This window comes from Microtus pennsylvanicus, chromosome 9 (genome assembly GCF_037038515.1).
Source record: "Microtus pennsylvanicus isolate mMicPen1 chromosome 9, mMicPen1.hap1, whole genome shotgun sequence".
NCBI classification, from domain to species: Eukaryota; Metazoa; Chordata; class Mammalia; order Rodentia; family Cricetidae; genus Microtus; species Microtus pennsylvanicus.
This window is the reverse complement of record NC_134587.1, coordinates 10,607,811-10,625,562: the sequence shown is the minus strand read 5'-3', so window position 1 is coordinate 10,625,562 and position 17,752 is coordinate 10,607,811. Positions and strand designations below refer to the sequence as shown.

Below are 17,752 nucleotides of genomic sequence, written 5' to 3'. Positions count from 1 at the left end.
TCGCTGCTGGCTTCTTTGACATTTGTCCATTTTTAAAAGATTAAACCACAGCAGAAAAGAGAACGCCGGGGTTGGCTCTGCACGCAGTCTTTGCCAGCCCTCCCCTCTCTCGTGGCGCTTGCAAATCAGCCGGCCAGTCCCAGGACCACGGCAGTCAATTTCGCGCCACTTTCTCAGGACCGCGCAGCTCCATAAAGAACAGGCAGCAATAAGTCCCCCAAATGCCATGTTTCAAAGGGCATTCAGCAGTTCCCGAGGACACTCAAGATTACGACGGTCGAAACCGCTTCGATATTTTCCCCCCCGGGACTTGGGCTCTATGGACGCTGAGAGAGCAGTCATCTTAGCTGGCAGGACCTGTGAGCCGGCGCGGGAAAGTCGGCGGCCCCGCCCCTCCGGCGGCGGAGTGCGCTCCCCTCCTCTGCCCCGGAGCTCCCTCTGCTCCGCCTGCGAGTGCTTGTGGGCTCCCGAAGAGCTGTCCCCGCTTGGTACCCGCCGCCAGCATGGAGGCTCGCCGCACGCGGGTGAGGCCCGGCCGGGTGCACTGGGGCGGAGTTGGTGGGTGGCTGGACTCCGGCGGGCAGGGGCCACTTCCCTCCGAGCCCGCGGGTGAGCGCCGCACTCTTGTCCCACAGTGCTTCTGTTCGTCGCCAGGTTGGGGGAAGTCACGATTGCTTTTCTTATAATCTTTGCACCCAGGATAACTCTGGGCTAAGGTGATGCGCCTGCCGGCGTGCACGGGGTTGGCAGTGCTGGAGGAGCCTACGGTAGGTGCGCTCGTGCTACACGTGCGCGCCGGACGCGGGGGTGGAGGGGGGATTGGTGCTGGTGGTGGTGTCCGGCGGACGAATCCCCAGCCTTTCCGTCCCCTGGGATTTAGCTCTGCATTACTTGCTCACGGCGGGTGCGTGACTTCACGCGTGCACTGGTGGCCCTGGAACCCGCTTCCTCTGCTCTGAGGCCCCTTCAACCACTCTGGATCTGTGGGTTTAGGATTAAAGGCCTTGTGAACATCTCTTGAGAACTTGGGTTGTGCACGTGGGGGAAGGTATTGTTTTAGTCCTAGGCTGTGACTGAGCCCAGTTCAAGGGTCTGGCGGTGCAAGCCGTGCGTGCATCACGGCGGTTTAAAGTGTGCTTCCTTGTCCCCTCCTCCCCACCCCTTTTCTACCTCACTGCAGCTGCGAGCTGCCCCGAGTGGAACTTTATTTTTTTTTTGCTCCAACGGAAGCCTGAACTTAGGTCCTGCCCTGAAGAGGGTCGAAGAGTGAGGGGGATGGGCGGAAAGGAAGACGGTGACTTAAAATAAATATTAGAGGTTCGGGACCCTCTGGGGAGGTCTGGGTGAGTAGGCGGAGTCGTGGTTTGATCATTATCATTACGATTATCTCCGCCCGTGGGGAATTGGACTGAATGCGCATTTGGGCAACCGGCTGGAAGAATCGGTTTCACCCCTCCGAGTTTCAGTTTTCCTGATTTAAGTGATAGTAATAATGCCGCCTTTGCTTCAAAATATTAAGCAAACATCGCTAGCAAGTCTGCCGCCAAGAAACGCTCGCCATAAATGGAATTAGAGTTATGTCTGCCAAGAAAGTTCACCCCAGGCGTGGCCATTTCCTCTGCTTTTCTGTGCCTTTTCCCTCTAGGATATATTTGGCTGGTGGATGACTTTTGGCCTGGTGGCTTGTTAAAGCTTAGCCTGTTTTCTTGGCTGACATGGAGGGCTAATGACATAAATTGATTAGAAAAGTGAAGAGACTCGAAGTCATTTAAAGAGCGGTGCTGTTTTAGGGGAACTCTTGGGTTTTGCGTTGTGTTGTCTTGGACTTTCTCATCTGGAAAACGGAGCAGAGACTTTTGGGTTTCCTTTTGACTCCTGACAACACACTGGCTCTAGCATTTACTGTAAATACAGCTTCTATATTTTATAGCTTTCCCCATCGCCACATGGAATGAGGGGAGGTTGGGTTGCCATCATCTGGGAAATAATTTTATTGACTCTGAGAGACAGAATTTCGTGAGGAAGTCCAGCTCTCCACATCTAGATATTCTCTCTCCCCCTAACGCATCTGGGCACTCTTGTGGAGCTGGTAACAGCTTGCCTTTCCAGTTTTCGGGGCTATTCCGTGAATCTATTTAAGACTATAAGACCTGGCCAGGCGGTGTGGCGTGGGCCATTGATCCCAGCGCTTGGGAGGCAGAGGCAGGTGGATCTCTGAGTTCCAGGCCAGCCTGGTCTGCAGAACTAGTTCTGTACCAGTGAAGTTACATTTTCTAGTGAACAGTACAGGGCTGTAAATGGGACTGAGTGGAGCATTTTCGTATCTCCAAGTAATTTTACCTTATGAAAACTTAAAAAAAAAAACACCTCTCCCCCATGGGCTGAGAATTGATCCCAGGACTTTGCCTACTAGGCAAATGCTTACCACTGGGCTCTACACACACACACACACTCTCTCTCTCTCTCTCTCTCTCTCTCTCTCTCTCTCTCTCTCTCTCTCTCTAAACATTTCAAGTCCTAAGGGGCTGTGAGAGGGCTCTGCATGAAGACTGGTCATGGAGAGCTCAACTGGACTTTGAGTATGAGTTGCCCTCTAACTTGGCTTCTTGGGCCATGTGTTTGTGGGCTGATAATCCTTGATTTGTAAGAGCCGTGCAGCACCTCCGTACCCCTCCTCACTGGAACGGGGCTGTTTGGATGACTGCCATCTTAAAGCACAGGACCTGCCCAATTTTTGTAGTTTGGGAAATTAGCATCACAGTGCAGCGCTCAAAGCCTACATAAAAAGACCTCATTAGCTTGGTTTTTGGCTGAAGGAGAAAACTTGCTCTGCCATCTTGCACTTTCGAAATCTCCTTTGAGAAGTACAGTTAAATCAGAAAAAAAATGAGGTTGGATTTTGGGAGCTGGCATTAAACTCAGTGGAGCTGAATATAATGCTGATGCTTAGGACTATAGGGTGGGAAGAGAAGTACTGCAGATGTTTGGATAACTTGATAAATATCATTAAAATGTTCTCCAGGAGTGATCCTTTCTCAGAGTTTGACCTGAGTTGATTGGAGGGGGGTTAGCCATTGCCAATCTCATTCTTTCTCTGTAGGGCCTGGAATAGCAATGTGTTCGTCTCCTCTGCAGACTGAGAAAGATGTCTTTAGTGGTCCTGTGCTGCAGGAAGCATACCACTCAACAGTGTTGCCATTTCTCCTTGCAGCAAAAGGCTCTCAAAGTGAAGGACTCAAAGAACGTCGGCTATATGGAGCTGATTTCCATGGAAACGTCGTCCTCCTCTGATGACAGTTGTGACAGCTTTGCTTCCGATAATTTTGCAAACACAGTAAGTGCGGCCTGAGAATAAACAGAATTGAGTCTGCGATGCTCCAAATGCCCCAACATGCTTTGTACGCGATTAAAACCGCTTGCTTTTTGCCTGCATTTCTGTACAGCCGCTAGGAAAATACGGCATGGGCTGTAATTTCATCTCGCTCTTTGCTGTGGTTCTAGGTAGTAATTGTTGGAGGTAGATTAGCTGCTTGTTGTGTCCTTTTGAAATGTCGCCTAACCCAACAGGACTGATGACTCGCTGTAACAACTCAGAAATCATTTGTAAACCTCTGAAACGTTTTTCTTTGTAACAAAAGCCATTCTCTTGTAGTGCACTTGTAAATGTGATTTGCTCTCTGCACGGTTTATGGAAAATTGGTTCTTGAAAGAAGAAAAAAAATCCACAACCACATTTATTTATTTCACAGAAACCTAAATTCAGGTCAGATATCAGTGGAGAACTGGCTAATGTTTTTTATGAGGGCTCTGATAATCTTCCTGTGGCTTTCCAAAGGGTGAGGTACGAGATGCATTGAGCCATTGTGGATTTTTGCAGAAACCAAGGCCAGATGTCGCTAACGAATTGGCCAGCATTTTTCATGCCGACTCTGATGATGAATCATTTTGCGGTTTTTCAGAAAGTGAGATACAGGATGGAATGGTGAGTTTGAGAAGTTCACCAGTATCAAGAAGTGAGGTGCATGCAGAGGCTGGAGAGATTTGCTCTTTGACCCTCCCACCCCCCCCATCATCACCCTCCCCCCAGCTCTCCTGTCAGTTCAGCTGCCAGACTTGTTCCCCTGATCAAATGCTTTCTTCGCTTCTTAAAGCCATGTTTACTCATATCGCCCTTGTAGGCCTTAGACTTTTTTTTTTTTAAGATTCCACAAATCTTGGAAATTTGTTTAACAAAGTTGGCTAGCCTCCAGATCGCTGTTAGCCTCAGATCTGGCCTCATCACAGGAAGTGCATATGTCCTAGACTGCTACATTGGCACGTAGATGCAGGTACCCGGCCCAGTGCTGGCCCAGAGCTGGCAAAGGCAGGTTCCATAGTTCTAGCTGTGCCTGCATCTTGAGAACCGCCAAGGACATCGTGTAGGTGATACCAAGTAGGGCCTCTGCTGCTTCTGTGTTTGCTTGCTCTCTTCGCCTGCCCGCATACGCTTCCCTCCCCTCTCAGCTGTCGCCGGAGCGAGTGTAGCAGCCTTGGACTTTCCCCTAAGGAAGCGGGGTGTATATTACAACCACCTGCATGCTACTATCTGCACCGTATCTGACGACGGTCCCCACAGGCCACCCATTGGGTGACACTGCTGTGAGGGACAGCACTGGCCCTGGGACTATTTTATCACCGTCCGTAACAATGCATGCCTCCCCTAATCAAAGACTTTCGTCCCAGTGGGTGGCTGGGGACAGTGTGCAGATCTGGGTGTGACCCATTTGTCTGTGGCCTGACTGTCCTAGGCAGTCCATTAACTCTCTGTAGGTATTAACTTGTGATGAAGAAAGTGGCAGCTGATTGAAAGTGCTAAGAATTCATGACAGTTTTGTTTCATGACCTCCGTCCGTGAACAATGAAAGCTGCCCATGGGGATCCTTAGTGGGTACTGCTCAGCAAACCCAGGGCCTTAGACACGCTAAACATAGACCCTGCCGCTGAACTACATCCACAGCCCATTCAGTTTTTCGAGGGGCTGGGGAGATGACTCTGCTTGCCATGTATAAATGCTTAGTGGGTGTAGTGGCTCATCTGTAATCCCAGCTTCTCAGAAGGCAGAGATAGGGTCGCTAGGGCAAGCTGGCTGGCAAGACGCTATGGCACATCCAAGAGCTCTGGCTTTGATTGAGAGAGCCTGTCTCAATCAGCAAGGTCAAGGGTGATTCCTGATACCAAACTCAGGCTTGCCGTGTGCACACGTGCAAGAATGAGAGTAATGCTGTCCTGAACAGTCCTGTCCAAAGCTTTTATATGACTGCGTTCTTTGGTCTAGACCTAGGAGTAGGTGGCTGGGATTTCTAGAGACTTTAACTTTTGAGCAAGCTGTATTAGTTGATACGAAGTGGTATCCTATCTAGATCTTGACATACACAAAGTTAAGTTGTGCAGTACCTAGACTGGTCAAATTCAAAGATTAGAAAGATGGTGGTTGTCAGGGACTGGTGGTGGGGAGGACGGATAATTTTTCTTTATTTGCTTGTTTTTGAGACAGGATCTGGCAGTGTAGTGTAGAACTCCCTGTGTAGCTCAGGGTTCCTACATGTAGAGTTTACACACCCAACATACCGTACTGTTGAACGAACCTGAAGTTTCAGTTGGGGAAGAGAAAAATCTTGAAATGGTCTGCACATAGTGATGTGCATTTTAATCACAATTAAAAATGAATTGGATATGGACAGTTTAGGAGATCATTTATTACTATCGGAGGCATTGAAACCATGTTCGTGGGTGAGCATAGGTGCTCCTAGGGGACCTTATGAAAATAACTAAGGATTGGTTTTAAGGAAATGGGAAGAGGGCAGGAGTTTGTTTGTTTGTTTGTTTGTTTTTTGAGACAGGGTTTCCATGTGGCTTTGGAGCCTGTCCTGGAACTAGCTCTTTTAGACCAGGCTGGCCTCGAACTCACAGAGATCCATCTGCCTCTGCTTCCTGGGTGCTAGAATTAAAGGCGTGTGCCACCTCCGCCCAAAGGAGTTTTCATGTTTTAAAAAAATCAGAAGCATAGGTCTCAGGACTGTAAAGACAACCGAGTGGAGCTCTTCTCCCTTGTATTCATTTTCAAGTCTTGATTTGTTACCCATGATCCTTGCTGTCCACTTACGGCTGATTTGTCCTTGTCTTTTATTCCAAATGGATTTTTTTGTTGTTGTTGTTTTTGATGTTTTTTTTTTTGAGACAGTGTTTCTCTGCGTAGCTTTGATGTCCTGGAACTCACTCTGTAGGCCAGGCTGCCCTCAAACTCACAGAGATCCACCTGCCTCTGTCTCCCTGAGTGCTGGGATTAAAGGTGTGTGCCACCACTACCCGCCTCCCAAAAGGATTTTGTAGTGGTCTTTGGTTTCGCTTGTGTGCCAGTCAGCAGGTCCTTACCAACTCCCTTTCTCTGGTTGACTAGAGACTGCAGTTGGACAGGGAAGGCTGCAGGACCCGAAGTCAGTGCCGTCACTCGGGACCTCTCAGGGTAGCCATGAAGTTCCCAGCACGAAGCCCGCGGGGGCCAGCCAACAAAAAAGCTGTCCCCTCAAAACCCCCTGAGAACTCTGCAAACGATTCCCATTCTGACTCTGAGGAAGAAGACGGCATGAACTTTCTGGAGAAGAGGGCTTTAAATATAAAGCAAAACAAAGCAATGGTAGGTGTTTGGATGCACCCGAAGGAACCCTTTCCGGCTTTTCTCTAAGCAGTTGAGTTTCTTCTACCCGCTGTGTTTGCATGTAGCTGTGAAGACATAATGATGTGTCTTGAATTTTTCTATTTGTTTTTATTTACGTGGGGGAAGGGGCTCTGCTATGCGAGCTGTGCCCTTGGAGGCCAGAAGAGGGCATTTTGTATCCCCTGGAACTGGAGCTAAGCCTGGTTGTGCGATACCATGTTGGCGCTTGGAACTGAACCCGGGTCCTCGGCAAGAGCAAGTGCTTTTACTAAGTAGAAGGTTGAGGGATAGGCTAGTATTATTTCCACAAATTGCCTCTTGTCACCAGTTACAATTGCCGTTTACTTTCTCCCCCTTTAGCTTGCAAAGCTGATGTCAGAATTAGAAAGCTTCCCTGGCATATTCTCCGGAAGACATTCCCTCTCTGGTCAAGGATCCAAAGGTGTAAGTGCTTCTTCCTGAACTCTTGTTTTGGACACGCCCAGAACAGATCTCTGAGATTTTAGGGTCTTGTTTTTGTATTGGGGGGTGGGGTCACTAGAAACAGCCCTTTTATTTTTTTCTTCTTTGGTTTTTCAAGACAGGGTTTCTCTGTAGCTTTGGAGCCTGTCCTGGAACTAACTCTTGTAGACCAGGCTGGCCCCGAACTCACAGAGATCTGCTTTGCCTCTGCCACCCTTGGCCACGCCCCTTTTGATGGTTTCTCTCCATACTAGCAGCAAGGAAGATTGATAGCTTGTTTCTGTGTACCCAAGCAGCATATTTTATTTTTCCTACATGCTAGATGCAAAATAGGGTTTTTGCTTGTATTTTGTTTTGTTTTTGTTTTTTTTTTTTTGACTTTTCAAGACAGGGTTTTCCTGTGTCGTAGTCCTGGCTGTCCTGGAACTCACTTTGTAGACCAGGCTGGCCTCAAGCTCACTGAGATCCACCAGCCTCTGAGTGCTGGGATTAAAGGTGTGTACGACCACCGCTTGGTTCAAAATCGGTCTTTTTAAGACATATTGAGGTAAAAGAAAGTACACGGAATTTCTTTGCCGAGTCATACCCTACTAAGAAGTGGATCTGTATTGTGTGTTTCCTTCGCCAGTCCAAGTCCCCTAGAAGACGCACATTCCCAGGCGTGGCTTCCAGAAAGAACCCTGAACGGAGAGCCCGGCCTCTTACCAGGTCAAGGTCCCGGATCCTGGGGTCTGCGGGCGCTCTGCCCACAGAGGAGGAGGAGGAAGAAGAGGAAGAGGATAAATACATGCTAGTGAGGAGGAGGAAGTCCATGGATGGCTACATGAATGTGAGTCCTCCTCCATGGTATCTCCTTCTGTTTCCCCTCCTTGGGAAGCTTAGCATTGAACACACAGCCTCAGGCCACTCCACGTCATCAATGCTACCTAAGCCATCAGTGCTACGTAAGCGTCCTTAATTTTGTTTGTGGACAAGAGCCAGATTTTCAACTTCCCAATATTTGTAAGAATTGTTTCTATGCTTCCGGCTAGTTATCCTGACAGTAAATTATGTGGGCTGCCCCCTCTCTTCATGAGCCAGAAAGATTTCCCAGACTGAATTTCCTGTGAAAAGTTTTACACAAAGCATCTTGAGATTTAGGGCTATAGAGAGGAACTCGATTTCCTGCTTCTTCTGCAGGACGACGACATGCCCAGAAGCCGTCGCCCTGGATCCATGACCCTCCCGCACATAATCCGCCCCGTGGAAGAAGTTACCGAGGAAGAGATCAGGAACATCTGTAGCAACTCTCGGGAGAAGATCTATAACCGGTCGCTGGTGAGTGCCCCGGGGTTGCCCCCCTCCAGAGGACAGAGAGCCCCTGTCCTAAGGGTGCCTGCCACACATGTGTGGTCTAGACATTCAGCCCTGCATGTTTTTTGTTTTTTCATACAAGGGAAAAAGAGTTTTACAGTATGCCTGGAAAGTCTGCAGTAGGGTTATATCTTCTTAACATAGAAGTTGATTCGTGCAGCTTGGATTTACTGTGTACTGTTAGGGTGTGTGTATCGGTAGCTACTGGAATGCAATGGTGAGCCAAAGGGGTTTGTTGTTGTTCAAATGGATTTGGGAGAAGAAAAATGGATTTGGTGGAATTTTTTTTTCCTGTGCTGGGGATCACACCCAGGACCTTGAGTGAGTTAAACATGTACTCTGGTCTGGTCTGAGTCGTGTCTCCTCCCCCTCACCCCAATAGTTTTGATGATACTACTATTGTCCCACCAATAGAGTGGGAAGCCTTGCTTGAGGTACTGATTTTCATATTTGTGTGTGCAGGTGCTAAGTGAACTTCAAAGATCGAGTTTCAGGTCCCTTATTAGAGTGTGGGTGTTCTTTGTGTCATTTTTTGTTTTGTTTTTTCTCTGCAAACAACAGTGCTTGCTTCTTCTCTCATCTGGTCCTCCTTTCAGGGTTCTACATGTCATCAGTGTCGCCAGAAAACCATTGACACCAAAACAAACTGCAGGAACCCAGACTGCTGGGGCATCCGGGGCCAGTTCTGTGGTCCCTGCCTTCGAAACCGCTATGGGGAAGAAGTCAAGGACGCTTTGCTGGACCCGGTAGGTGCCGGAAAAGATTGGGGGAGGGAATCGAACTCGCGGTGTCGGGAGTCCATGGTGTGGTGCTGCATGGATTTAACTGTCCAGAGAGCTCAGGGCTGCTGCTCATAGGTTGATTTTTGTGTGTGTGTGTGTGTGTGTGTGTGTGTGTGCTGCCAGGGCTCTAGAACCCAGGGCTTTACATACGCTAGGCAAATGCTCTCATGCTGGGCCAGAAACTTGGATTCCTGTTTTATGACTTAGTTATTAATTAAAAAAAAAAGTCACAGGGTAAATGAGTTGATGCTGAGTACTTGAGTGGCTAAAGAAGTGGAACCAATGGATGGAGGTGAAGGGATGCTTAGCCTTAGGGTGCTTTCCCACAATTCTTCAGAACTGGCACTGCCCGCCCTGCCGAGGAATTTGCAACTGCAGCTTCTGCCGCCAGCGTGACGGACGGTGCGCCACGGGAGTCCTCGTGTATTTAGCCAAGTTTCATGGCTTTGGGAACGTGCATGCTTACTTGAAAAGGTAACAGCCATGTGTTTTTCTTCTTTCATGTCTGAGTCTTGGTTGCATTTATGCGCCTTAATAAGATGATAGATGTCTGGAGAGAGGCTCTCTTGGGGCAGGTTAGCGGAAATGCGTCTTCAGTTGAGCAGGCCATGGATATAACATAGGTTGGATGACTAGGACTCGTGTGTTGACAGTATATATATTAGGGCTCCATTTTTATTTATTTATTTATTTTTAAGAAATAAATTTGACTTTCCAGAGCGAATTATTGGTTTAGAGCCATCTTGACATCTTCCTCTTTGCCCTTCACAGTCTGAAGCAGGAATTTGAAATGCAGGCCTGAAGACCCGCTGCCTGCTCTCGGCTTCTCAAAGTTGTCTTCTTGACGCTGTTGTTGATGGGCGCCTGCTCTCGGCTTCTCAAGGCTGTCTTCTTGACGCTGTCGTTGATGGGCGCTCTTAGAAGTCAGTCAGATTAATCTTGTGGGATTCACACTTGTTTCGGGGACCTCATACCGCTAGTTACACTTCAGCTACATGTAGTTCCCCAAAGTTTGCCCTGGCCCCTACCTTGTAGCCTCCCCACTCCCATGGTCCTTTGCCACCACTTAGTTTGAGTTCTTCTTAAAGTGGCAGTTTTCAAAAGCAGATTTGTTTTATTGGTGTTGAAATCGTCTCAGGACATACCAATAAACCCAAGCACTTAGGGGTCCAGTAGTGTTGGGAACAACGGTTCTGCTAGATTGCAGAGAACAAGTCCCTCCACTTGTTTACACAGAATCGATGCGTGCGGTTTAGTGTCTTGCGTGCTGTCGGCTGACGTTTGAAATGGATCAGGCCGAGGCACAAACAAAGGTCTGAAAACAATGTGGGAAATTAGGTAATTGCTGGGAAGTGGAGTAGCACATTGAATGACTTTCTGGAAAACCAGAACTCCTTTGTGTTGTGCTCAGCGCCCACCCTGTCGCAGTGGAGACTCGGTTGCTGCTAAGATCCTCCCTAAGTTAGAGTGCACATCTAAGTATCTATGCACAGTCTCCAAAGGTTTGTGGTAACGTGGTACCAGAATTACTTAAACTGCTGTAGAAGAAGCCTTCTAGGAAGAGAAGACGATCAGTCTCTGTGATGGGCCGATTGAAATCTTGCTGTGATTTCAGAAACTTAAATAGCTTCCTTTGGTTCCGGAAGTTTCCTGAATAGGATTCCCTGGGGGTTGTGTCCAGGGTTTCCTTTAGATTCTAAACAGTTTTGTGACAGTGAGCGGTGGCCTCTTAGAGATGGGTAGCTTTGAACCACTCTAGCTAGCTACCCCTGCCAGTTATGGGCAGATGCCGTGAGTCGCCCCCCCCCCCCCATCCCTTTCCTGTCGCTGTGTCCTGCTCTGTTTGTGATGCTCGTTGGGCCTTGAATCATTCGGTGTAAATACAGCTTTTGCTCTCTAATGCTTTTATACAAAGGTTTTTATTTTAATAATAAAACATTTTGTTTAAGCTTGTGTGTTTATTTTTGCTTTTTAAAAATCAGTATTACTGTACTTAATCCCCTTCTCCCCTTGTGTTTTGAAAGGTCATTTCTTCCTCTTCTACTAAAACTTTTCTCTCTTGGCTTAAGTTTCTGATGCCCACAGGCTGCTCTTTTGAGCAGGGTCCCATTTGATGATGTGACTCTTAGCAGAACACACGTGTGCTTGGAAAGTCTTGTATTGTTTTCCTTTGTTGCTCACAGAACTTGCCCACTTTTATCAAATACTTATTAAATGTGTTCCACGCCTTGAGTTTTCAAGACTAAGAACCAGAACATACAAAAGACAGAAACACCAGATCAGGGCATGATGGTACGTGGAATCCCAGTTCACAGGAGACTGGAGCAGGAGGATTGCAAATTTGAGACAAGCCTCAAAAAAATCACTTTATTATTTTTTAGAGAAGATTTTGTTTTATATGTTGCATGGGTTTCTTCTGCATATGTGCAGTTGCCCTTGGGAGGTCAGAAGAGGATGTGGGATCCCATGGAGCTTGAATCACAGGCAGTGTGACCCGCCAGATGCGGATGCTGGGAACGGAACTGAGTCCATGGAGAGCAGCAAGCACTCCAATTGCTGAGCCATCCAGACTCCTGTACAGAGCTCTTATAACTAAATTTCTAACCAGGATTAGTGAATTACAGTCTGCGTGCACATCCTACCGCGTATATCTTTTTACATTTGTAAAAGTTGTTTTTTCATTTTCAAAGCACTTGGCAGGCTGGAGAGATGGCATTCGTTGCTCTTGGAAGGACCCATGTGTTAGTTCAGAACCATTCATAGCCCCGGTTCCAGGGGATACAATGCCCTCTTGACTTGTCAAGCCTGGCTCTTCATAGGGGGGAAAATACTATATCGTAGATCTACCTTCAGTGGTAAACTATGGAGGTACACTCTTAGGTAGGACAAGACTGAAAGTCATTCACTTGGTACATGGATCCAGAAGTCAGCCACATTTTAGAAACCAAGTTGTAATTCAACCCCATTGAGTGTAATTGGGGAGCTTAAATGCCAGAGCTCATATAAGTTGGTTTATTTGACATTTGTGACTGGTGATTGACTGAACCCAGGGTCTTCCACTGAGTTATACCCCCAGCTGATTTGCATAGCTTTTGATGTTAATGTAAAGGATACGGTTTTTCCTTTAAAATGATCAACAGTTGTTCATTGTGACACCTTATCTTAAAGGAGCTATGTAGTCTACCAGAGGGACTGTTGAAAAAAGCCTACAAGTGATGTCCCTTGTGGAGTGAAGGGAGGCAGCGCTGTTTTCTCCCCAGGCAGCTCTGCCATAGATGCTCCCCTCCCAGTTTTTGAGATAGGAACTTGTATGTTGTCCAGGCTGCTCCTAAACCCCAGGAAAGGAAACTGAACTTGCCCTAGCAGGAACAAGAAAGCCTAGGGAGATGGTTAAGTTCAGTCTGGAGAGGAAGGCTGGGTGCCCAGCCCAACCTGGCTGAGCAAATGCTGAGAGGAAGTGGAGGCTCCTGAGGACCAGGGGCCTTGCTGGAGAGAAAGGCTCAGGACAATGAGGGTGTGGAATGATGGCTACCCAGGGTGATGGATTATTCACATGGGTGACGGAAACCAGGAGCTTTCGCTGCATGCCTGCATGGATGAAAACCCTCTAAGCGGGGGGGGGGGGGGGGGGGAGCCAAAGGCACCAGGTGCTAGTTGAATGGTGAAGACATTAGCAGGAAAGAACAAGGAACAAAAGCAAAAGCCACTCACACTTGACTTTTATTCAATCTCAGGAATTTGGGGTTTTGCAATACTGCGGTGTCCAGCCGAGGGCTTCCAGACATCCAGCAGAAACTTACTGGGGAAAGTGAGGCTGACTAGCCCGAATTCCCAATTGAGCTTTCTATTGCGGATGAGTTTCCAGGGTCCAGCCTCCCAGGCCCCCTATAGGCATTCTTATACTTTGGGATAAACAATAGTCACATTGCTGGAAATGCTTCAATTTTAAGCCAGGTGGTGGTGGCGCACACCTTTAATCCCAGCACTCGGGAGCAGAGACAGGCAGATATCCGTGAGTTCGAGGTCAGCCTGGTCTGTAAAGTGAGTTCCAGGACAGGCTCCAAAGCTATAGAGAAACCCTGTTTTTAAAAAGAAAAAAATTAATTTTGCTGGGCAGTGGTGCACACCTTTAAATCCCAGCACTTAGGAGGCAGAGGCAGGTGGAGCTCTGAGTTTGAGGCCCACCTGGTCTATAGAGTGTGTTCCAAGATAGCCGGGGCTACAAAGAAAACCGCTGTCCTGAAGCAAAAAAAGCTTTAATTTGGGGTGGGGGCAGGAGCTGGAGTGATGGCTCAGCAGCTAAGAGCACTGGCTGCTCTTCCAAAGGACCCTCTCCCCCCAACAATGAGCTTGGAAACCTTTTCTCCTCTAAATTGCCTTTCCCAGAATATTTTATCACTGCAAATAATGAAATGAAGATAACATGAGCATGTAAGTATTCATGTATCTACTTAAGAGATATTTATAATGACTGATATTGCAACGTATCCTCCCAGAAGCATGATCTCCAAACCATGAATATTGTGGCAGAGCAATGTGACTTTGTTTGGGTTCCTAGGAGTGGAAGTCAGCCACTGTGTGCGGTTTGTTTGTTTTGCTTTGCTTTTTGTTAAACCCACTTGGTCTTGAACTCCTGATCCTCCTTCCTAGGATTGCAGATGTTCACAACTATGCCTGCCCAGATCTACCTGTGTTTCTCTAACCTCATGCCTGCCAGATACAGCGTGTCTTCAACCTTGTCCTTCCTTCACTGTGTGTTCCTCCTTTAACAGTGTGTGGGGGTGAGATAAGTGCAGTTTCTATTCTTCCAAGAATATGATAGGAGGCTGAAGAAATGGCTCAGCCGGCAACAGTGCTTGCCGCCAAAGCTGATGACCTGAATCTGAGCCCCAGAACCCACATGGTGGAAAGAAAGACCCCCGAGTTGTCCTCTGAACCTCCATACATGTGCCGTGGCCTACGAACCTCCATACGTGTGCCGTGGGAAGCATTGACATAGACACACAAGTTAATTAAAAAATAATGCCGTAGAAAGAATCCTGGAGTAATACTCAAATAGTGTTTGAACATATAATTAAAAGTTCCAGAGAAATACAATCTGGAAAATGCTTTCCTCGGCCACACAGAAGTTGGCGGTGTGAGGTCATGTCAAACCTGCCCTGTTCCCTTTCCTTACTTGCTCTGACAATAACAGGAGTCCATTTTTTTTTTTTTTTTTTTTTTTTGCTTTCTCTCGTTTTTGTTTGTTTGCCCGTATTTTAATAGACCGGTCCTCAAGTTTTTCTTCCAAGTTGAGTAGCTGTTCTGTTGCTTCTCAAAGACCACCACTGTGGTCAGAAAGCAGAAACCGTCTCCGGAGCTTGCCTGGGCTTTGAAGACATGACCATTTTGAGTCCTCTGGTGCTTAGGGAGGAAAATATGTAAATAAAATTCCTTTATGCAAATGCTTCCAGCAACTCTCATTGCCAGCCAGATTCTTGTAAATCACGATAAACAGATGCTAGTGAGCTAAATGACTAAGTGAGATTATGGAGATAGAGCCTATTTATCTTATTCAGTGTTGGGGAGGGAGAAGAAGATATTAACTAAATTTTCTCAGCCTGCATGATGATTAGGGCAGACACCAAGAACTCTATTAATTGATTTCAGCAGGCACAATGAGGGGACTAACCCACTGGAGGGCTACCCTGAACGGTAGAGCTTCTGTGTTAATTTAGTTTGTTTGACCATAGAACCAGGCAGGAAAGTTACCCAAGCAATCTAGCATCAAGCTTCTTGGGCCCCTGGTGTGTTCAATGTTTTGTTACTCTTTTTTTTTTTAACTTAAAAAAAATAAAATCAAATTTACCATTTCAAAGCCTACAGTTGTGTAAGCGCCTTACTAACTGCAAAAACATTCCCAAGTCTCTTACTCCAAAACAGTGTTCTGAACCTCCTGATGCTTCGACCCTTTAATACCATTCCTCACGTCGTGGTGACCTCCAACCTTAAAATTACTTCATAACTACTTCAGTACTTATAACAACCGCAGATTTGCTACTGCTGTGAATTGTAATATAAATATCTGAAAGCTGTGGGGTCTCGACCCAAAGGTTGAAACGCGGATCTAAAGACTGCCTGTCCTCTCTCTTCTTCCCTCTCCAAGCTCCTGGACCCATCTGTTTTCTTTCTCTACAACTGCCGATTTTGGATGTTTGGCATGCACAAGATATAGTGTTCCACTTAGGTTTCTGTTGCTTGGGTAAACATGATGTGACCAAAGGCACCTTGGGGCAGAAAGGGTTTATTTGGCTTACGGTCCTTCATTGAGGGAAATAGAGACAAGAATTATAGAGGAAGTGCTGCGCTGGCTTGCCTCCAGTGGCTTGCTCAACTTGCTTTTTTATATACTCCAGGGATACCTGCTCAGGGGTAGCACTGCCTTCAGTTTGAATGGTTTTCCTGTATGTATTTGAGTGTACCCTGTCCATACCGTGCTCTCAGAAATGAGATGAGGGCATCGGATCCCCTAGAACTGGAGTTACAGCCAGAGCCACCATGTGGGTGCCGAGAACTCAAACCCAGGTCCTCTGTAAGAGCAGCCAGTGCACTTAACCATGGAGCCATCTCTCCAACCCCACTCTATTCTAGTTTTTGAGATTATCACTTATTGTATGTGTGCATATATTACATACATGTACATATGTATATACAGCATGGGCGGGAAGGCCAGAGGACAAGTTGTCGGGTTTTGTGGCAAGTGGCTTTGCCCGCTGAGCCATCTCACTGGCTCAATTTTCTATTTGCACACTGCAGTGATTCTTCAAAATTGTGTCACTTTTTTTCCCCAAGAAAAATTGTATTTAAGTGTGTGCGGTAGTGGGGAATAAACCCACTGTCTGATACAAGCGAGGCTGGTGTTTTCTCCCTGAACTACACACACAACTTGTGAATTTAAATTTTCTTCTCCCATTTTAGACACCTTAGCGTCTCTCCCAGGTTAGAACTCACCTTCCCTACTAACATGTTTCCCTTCTTGTCGTCCATCCCAGTCCTCTCCTCTGCCCGTGGCTCTTTCTCATCCTACCTTGCACGGCATCCTCTTCGCTAGAGTCCACTCTGTGATCCCCTTTGTGCCGCAGGGGTGTCTTAGTTAGGGTGATGAGATGGCTAATGTCCCTTGTCAACCTGATGGCATCTAGGATCCCCCTGGGGACCAGGCTAAGCCTCTGGACGTCCCAGTGAGGGGTTACCTAGATTAGGTCCTCAGGGGGCGGCACCATTTTTGGACTGAAAGAAAAGGAGAAAGAAAACTGAGCAGGAACACGGACTGATGTAACCAGGTGCCTGAGGTTCCTGCTGCCAAGCCTTTCTGACCTGATGGACTGTACCCTGGAGCTGGGAGCTTCCCCATCAAGCTCCTTTTCTTAGGGACAACAGGAAAAGTAGCTAAACACACAAGGAGGGTGTTGGGCAGAGGGAGTGGGTGGTGGCAGCTGCCGCTGAGGTGGTGGAGGTGGTTGTAGGAGCCAGCTTTGATAAACCAAATAGAAACAGACCACCCAAAGGAAGTTCTTTACTTCCAGCCATTATCACCTGCCAGTGTAGGACTCAGCCTTTGATAAGTTTAATGGAGGCCTGAGTCTCAGTAGTTTACCCTGAAGCAATACCTGGTTGTAGGAAGAACCACAAACTGAGATTACCTGAGCACCACCCAAGAACAGACCATCCAAAGGAAATGCCTAACGTTCCAACCGCTGTAGATAGAATCACTTGCCAGCACTCACTCACCAGGACACCCCTAAACAAATGTCAGCCAATCAGGGGTCCTGAACCTTAGAAATCCCTCACCCCCACCTTTACTACTATAAAAATCCAACTCTAACTGAGCTTGGGGCTCTTGAGTATTCCAGTACGTTGGACACATGGAGAGACCAAGTTTGCAAACTTGTATAAAATAGAGGCTCTTTGCTTTTACATACAGGACTTGCTCTCTTTGTTGGTTTTTGGGGGACTTCGCGGATCTGGGCGTAAGAGTGGTGGTGATGGTGGTGGTTGTGGTGAGATCCGTCATTCCCTAACTTTCATTTTCCCCTGCACCAGTTTCTCCTTTCAGTTTTACTGAACACATCCTCAGGCGATTTCCCCAGAAAGCATAGGAGGAACATCCCTGCGTGCATTGGGAATTATTTTCTTTACAAACCTGATGGGTAGCTTGGAAGGAAAGGAGGATTTGAAGCCGAATTGTTTCTCCCAGTTTTCCTGCTGGGGCCTTTGCCCCCCAGCATCTACTGTGCCAGTGAAAGATGTTTCAGGTAGAAGCCTGTATTTTTCTCTCTGGAAGCTTCCGAGGTTTGATTTTTCTGGGTACCGAAATTTCACGATGCTGTCTCTTGGTGACTTTTGCTTTGATTCTCTCCACCCTCTCACCACCCCCAATTTGTTCTGACTGATACTCTTCAATTAAAACGATCCTATTCTG

General features: G+C 47.2%; 1 protein-coding gene across 3 annotated transcripts; it reads left to right on the top strand.

Moving 5' to 3' along the window:
* The first annotated feature begins 399 nt into the window (after positions 1 to 399).
* Cdca7 (cell division cycle associated 7) lies at positions 400 to 11,243 on the top strand. 3 transcript variants are annotated; one of them, XM_075984888.1, is made up of 11 exons: positions 400 to 524; positions 3,212 to 3,334; positions 3,878 to 3,982; positions 6,437 to 6,673; positions 7,055 to 7,138; positions 7,785 to 7,985; positions 8,336 to 8,473; positions 9,106 to 9,255; positions 9,629 to 9,765; positions 10,063 to 10,123; positions 10,175 to 11,233. In XM_075984888.1, the coding sequence occupies exons 1-10, from the start codon at positions 504 to 506 to the stop codon at positions 10,091 to 10,093; spliced, it is 1,227 nt and encodes a 408-aa protein (XP_075841003.1). In that variant the 5' UTR covers positions 400 to 503; the 3' UTR covers positions 10,094 to 10,123; positions 10,175 to 11,233. The 3 variants fall into 3 exon arrangements, with proteins under 3 accessions (XP_075841003.1, XP_075841002.1, XP_075841004.1); XM_075984887.1 differs by having other exon boundaries at positions 10,063 to 11,233; XM_075984889.1 differs by lacking the exon at positions 3,878 to 3,982 and having other exon boundaries at positions 401 to 524; positions 10,063 to 11,243.
* The last annotated feature ends 6,509 nt before the right edge of the window (positions 11,244 to 17,752 follow it).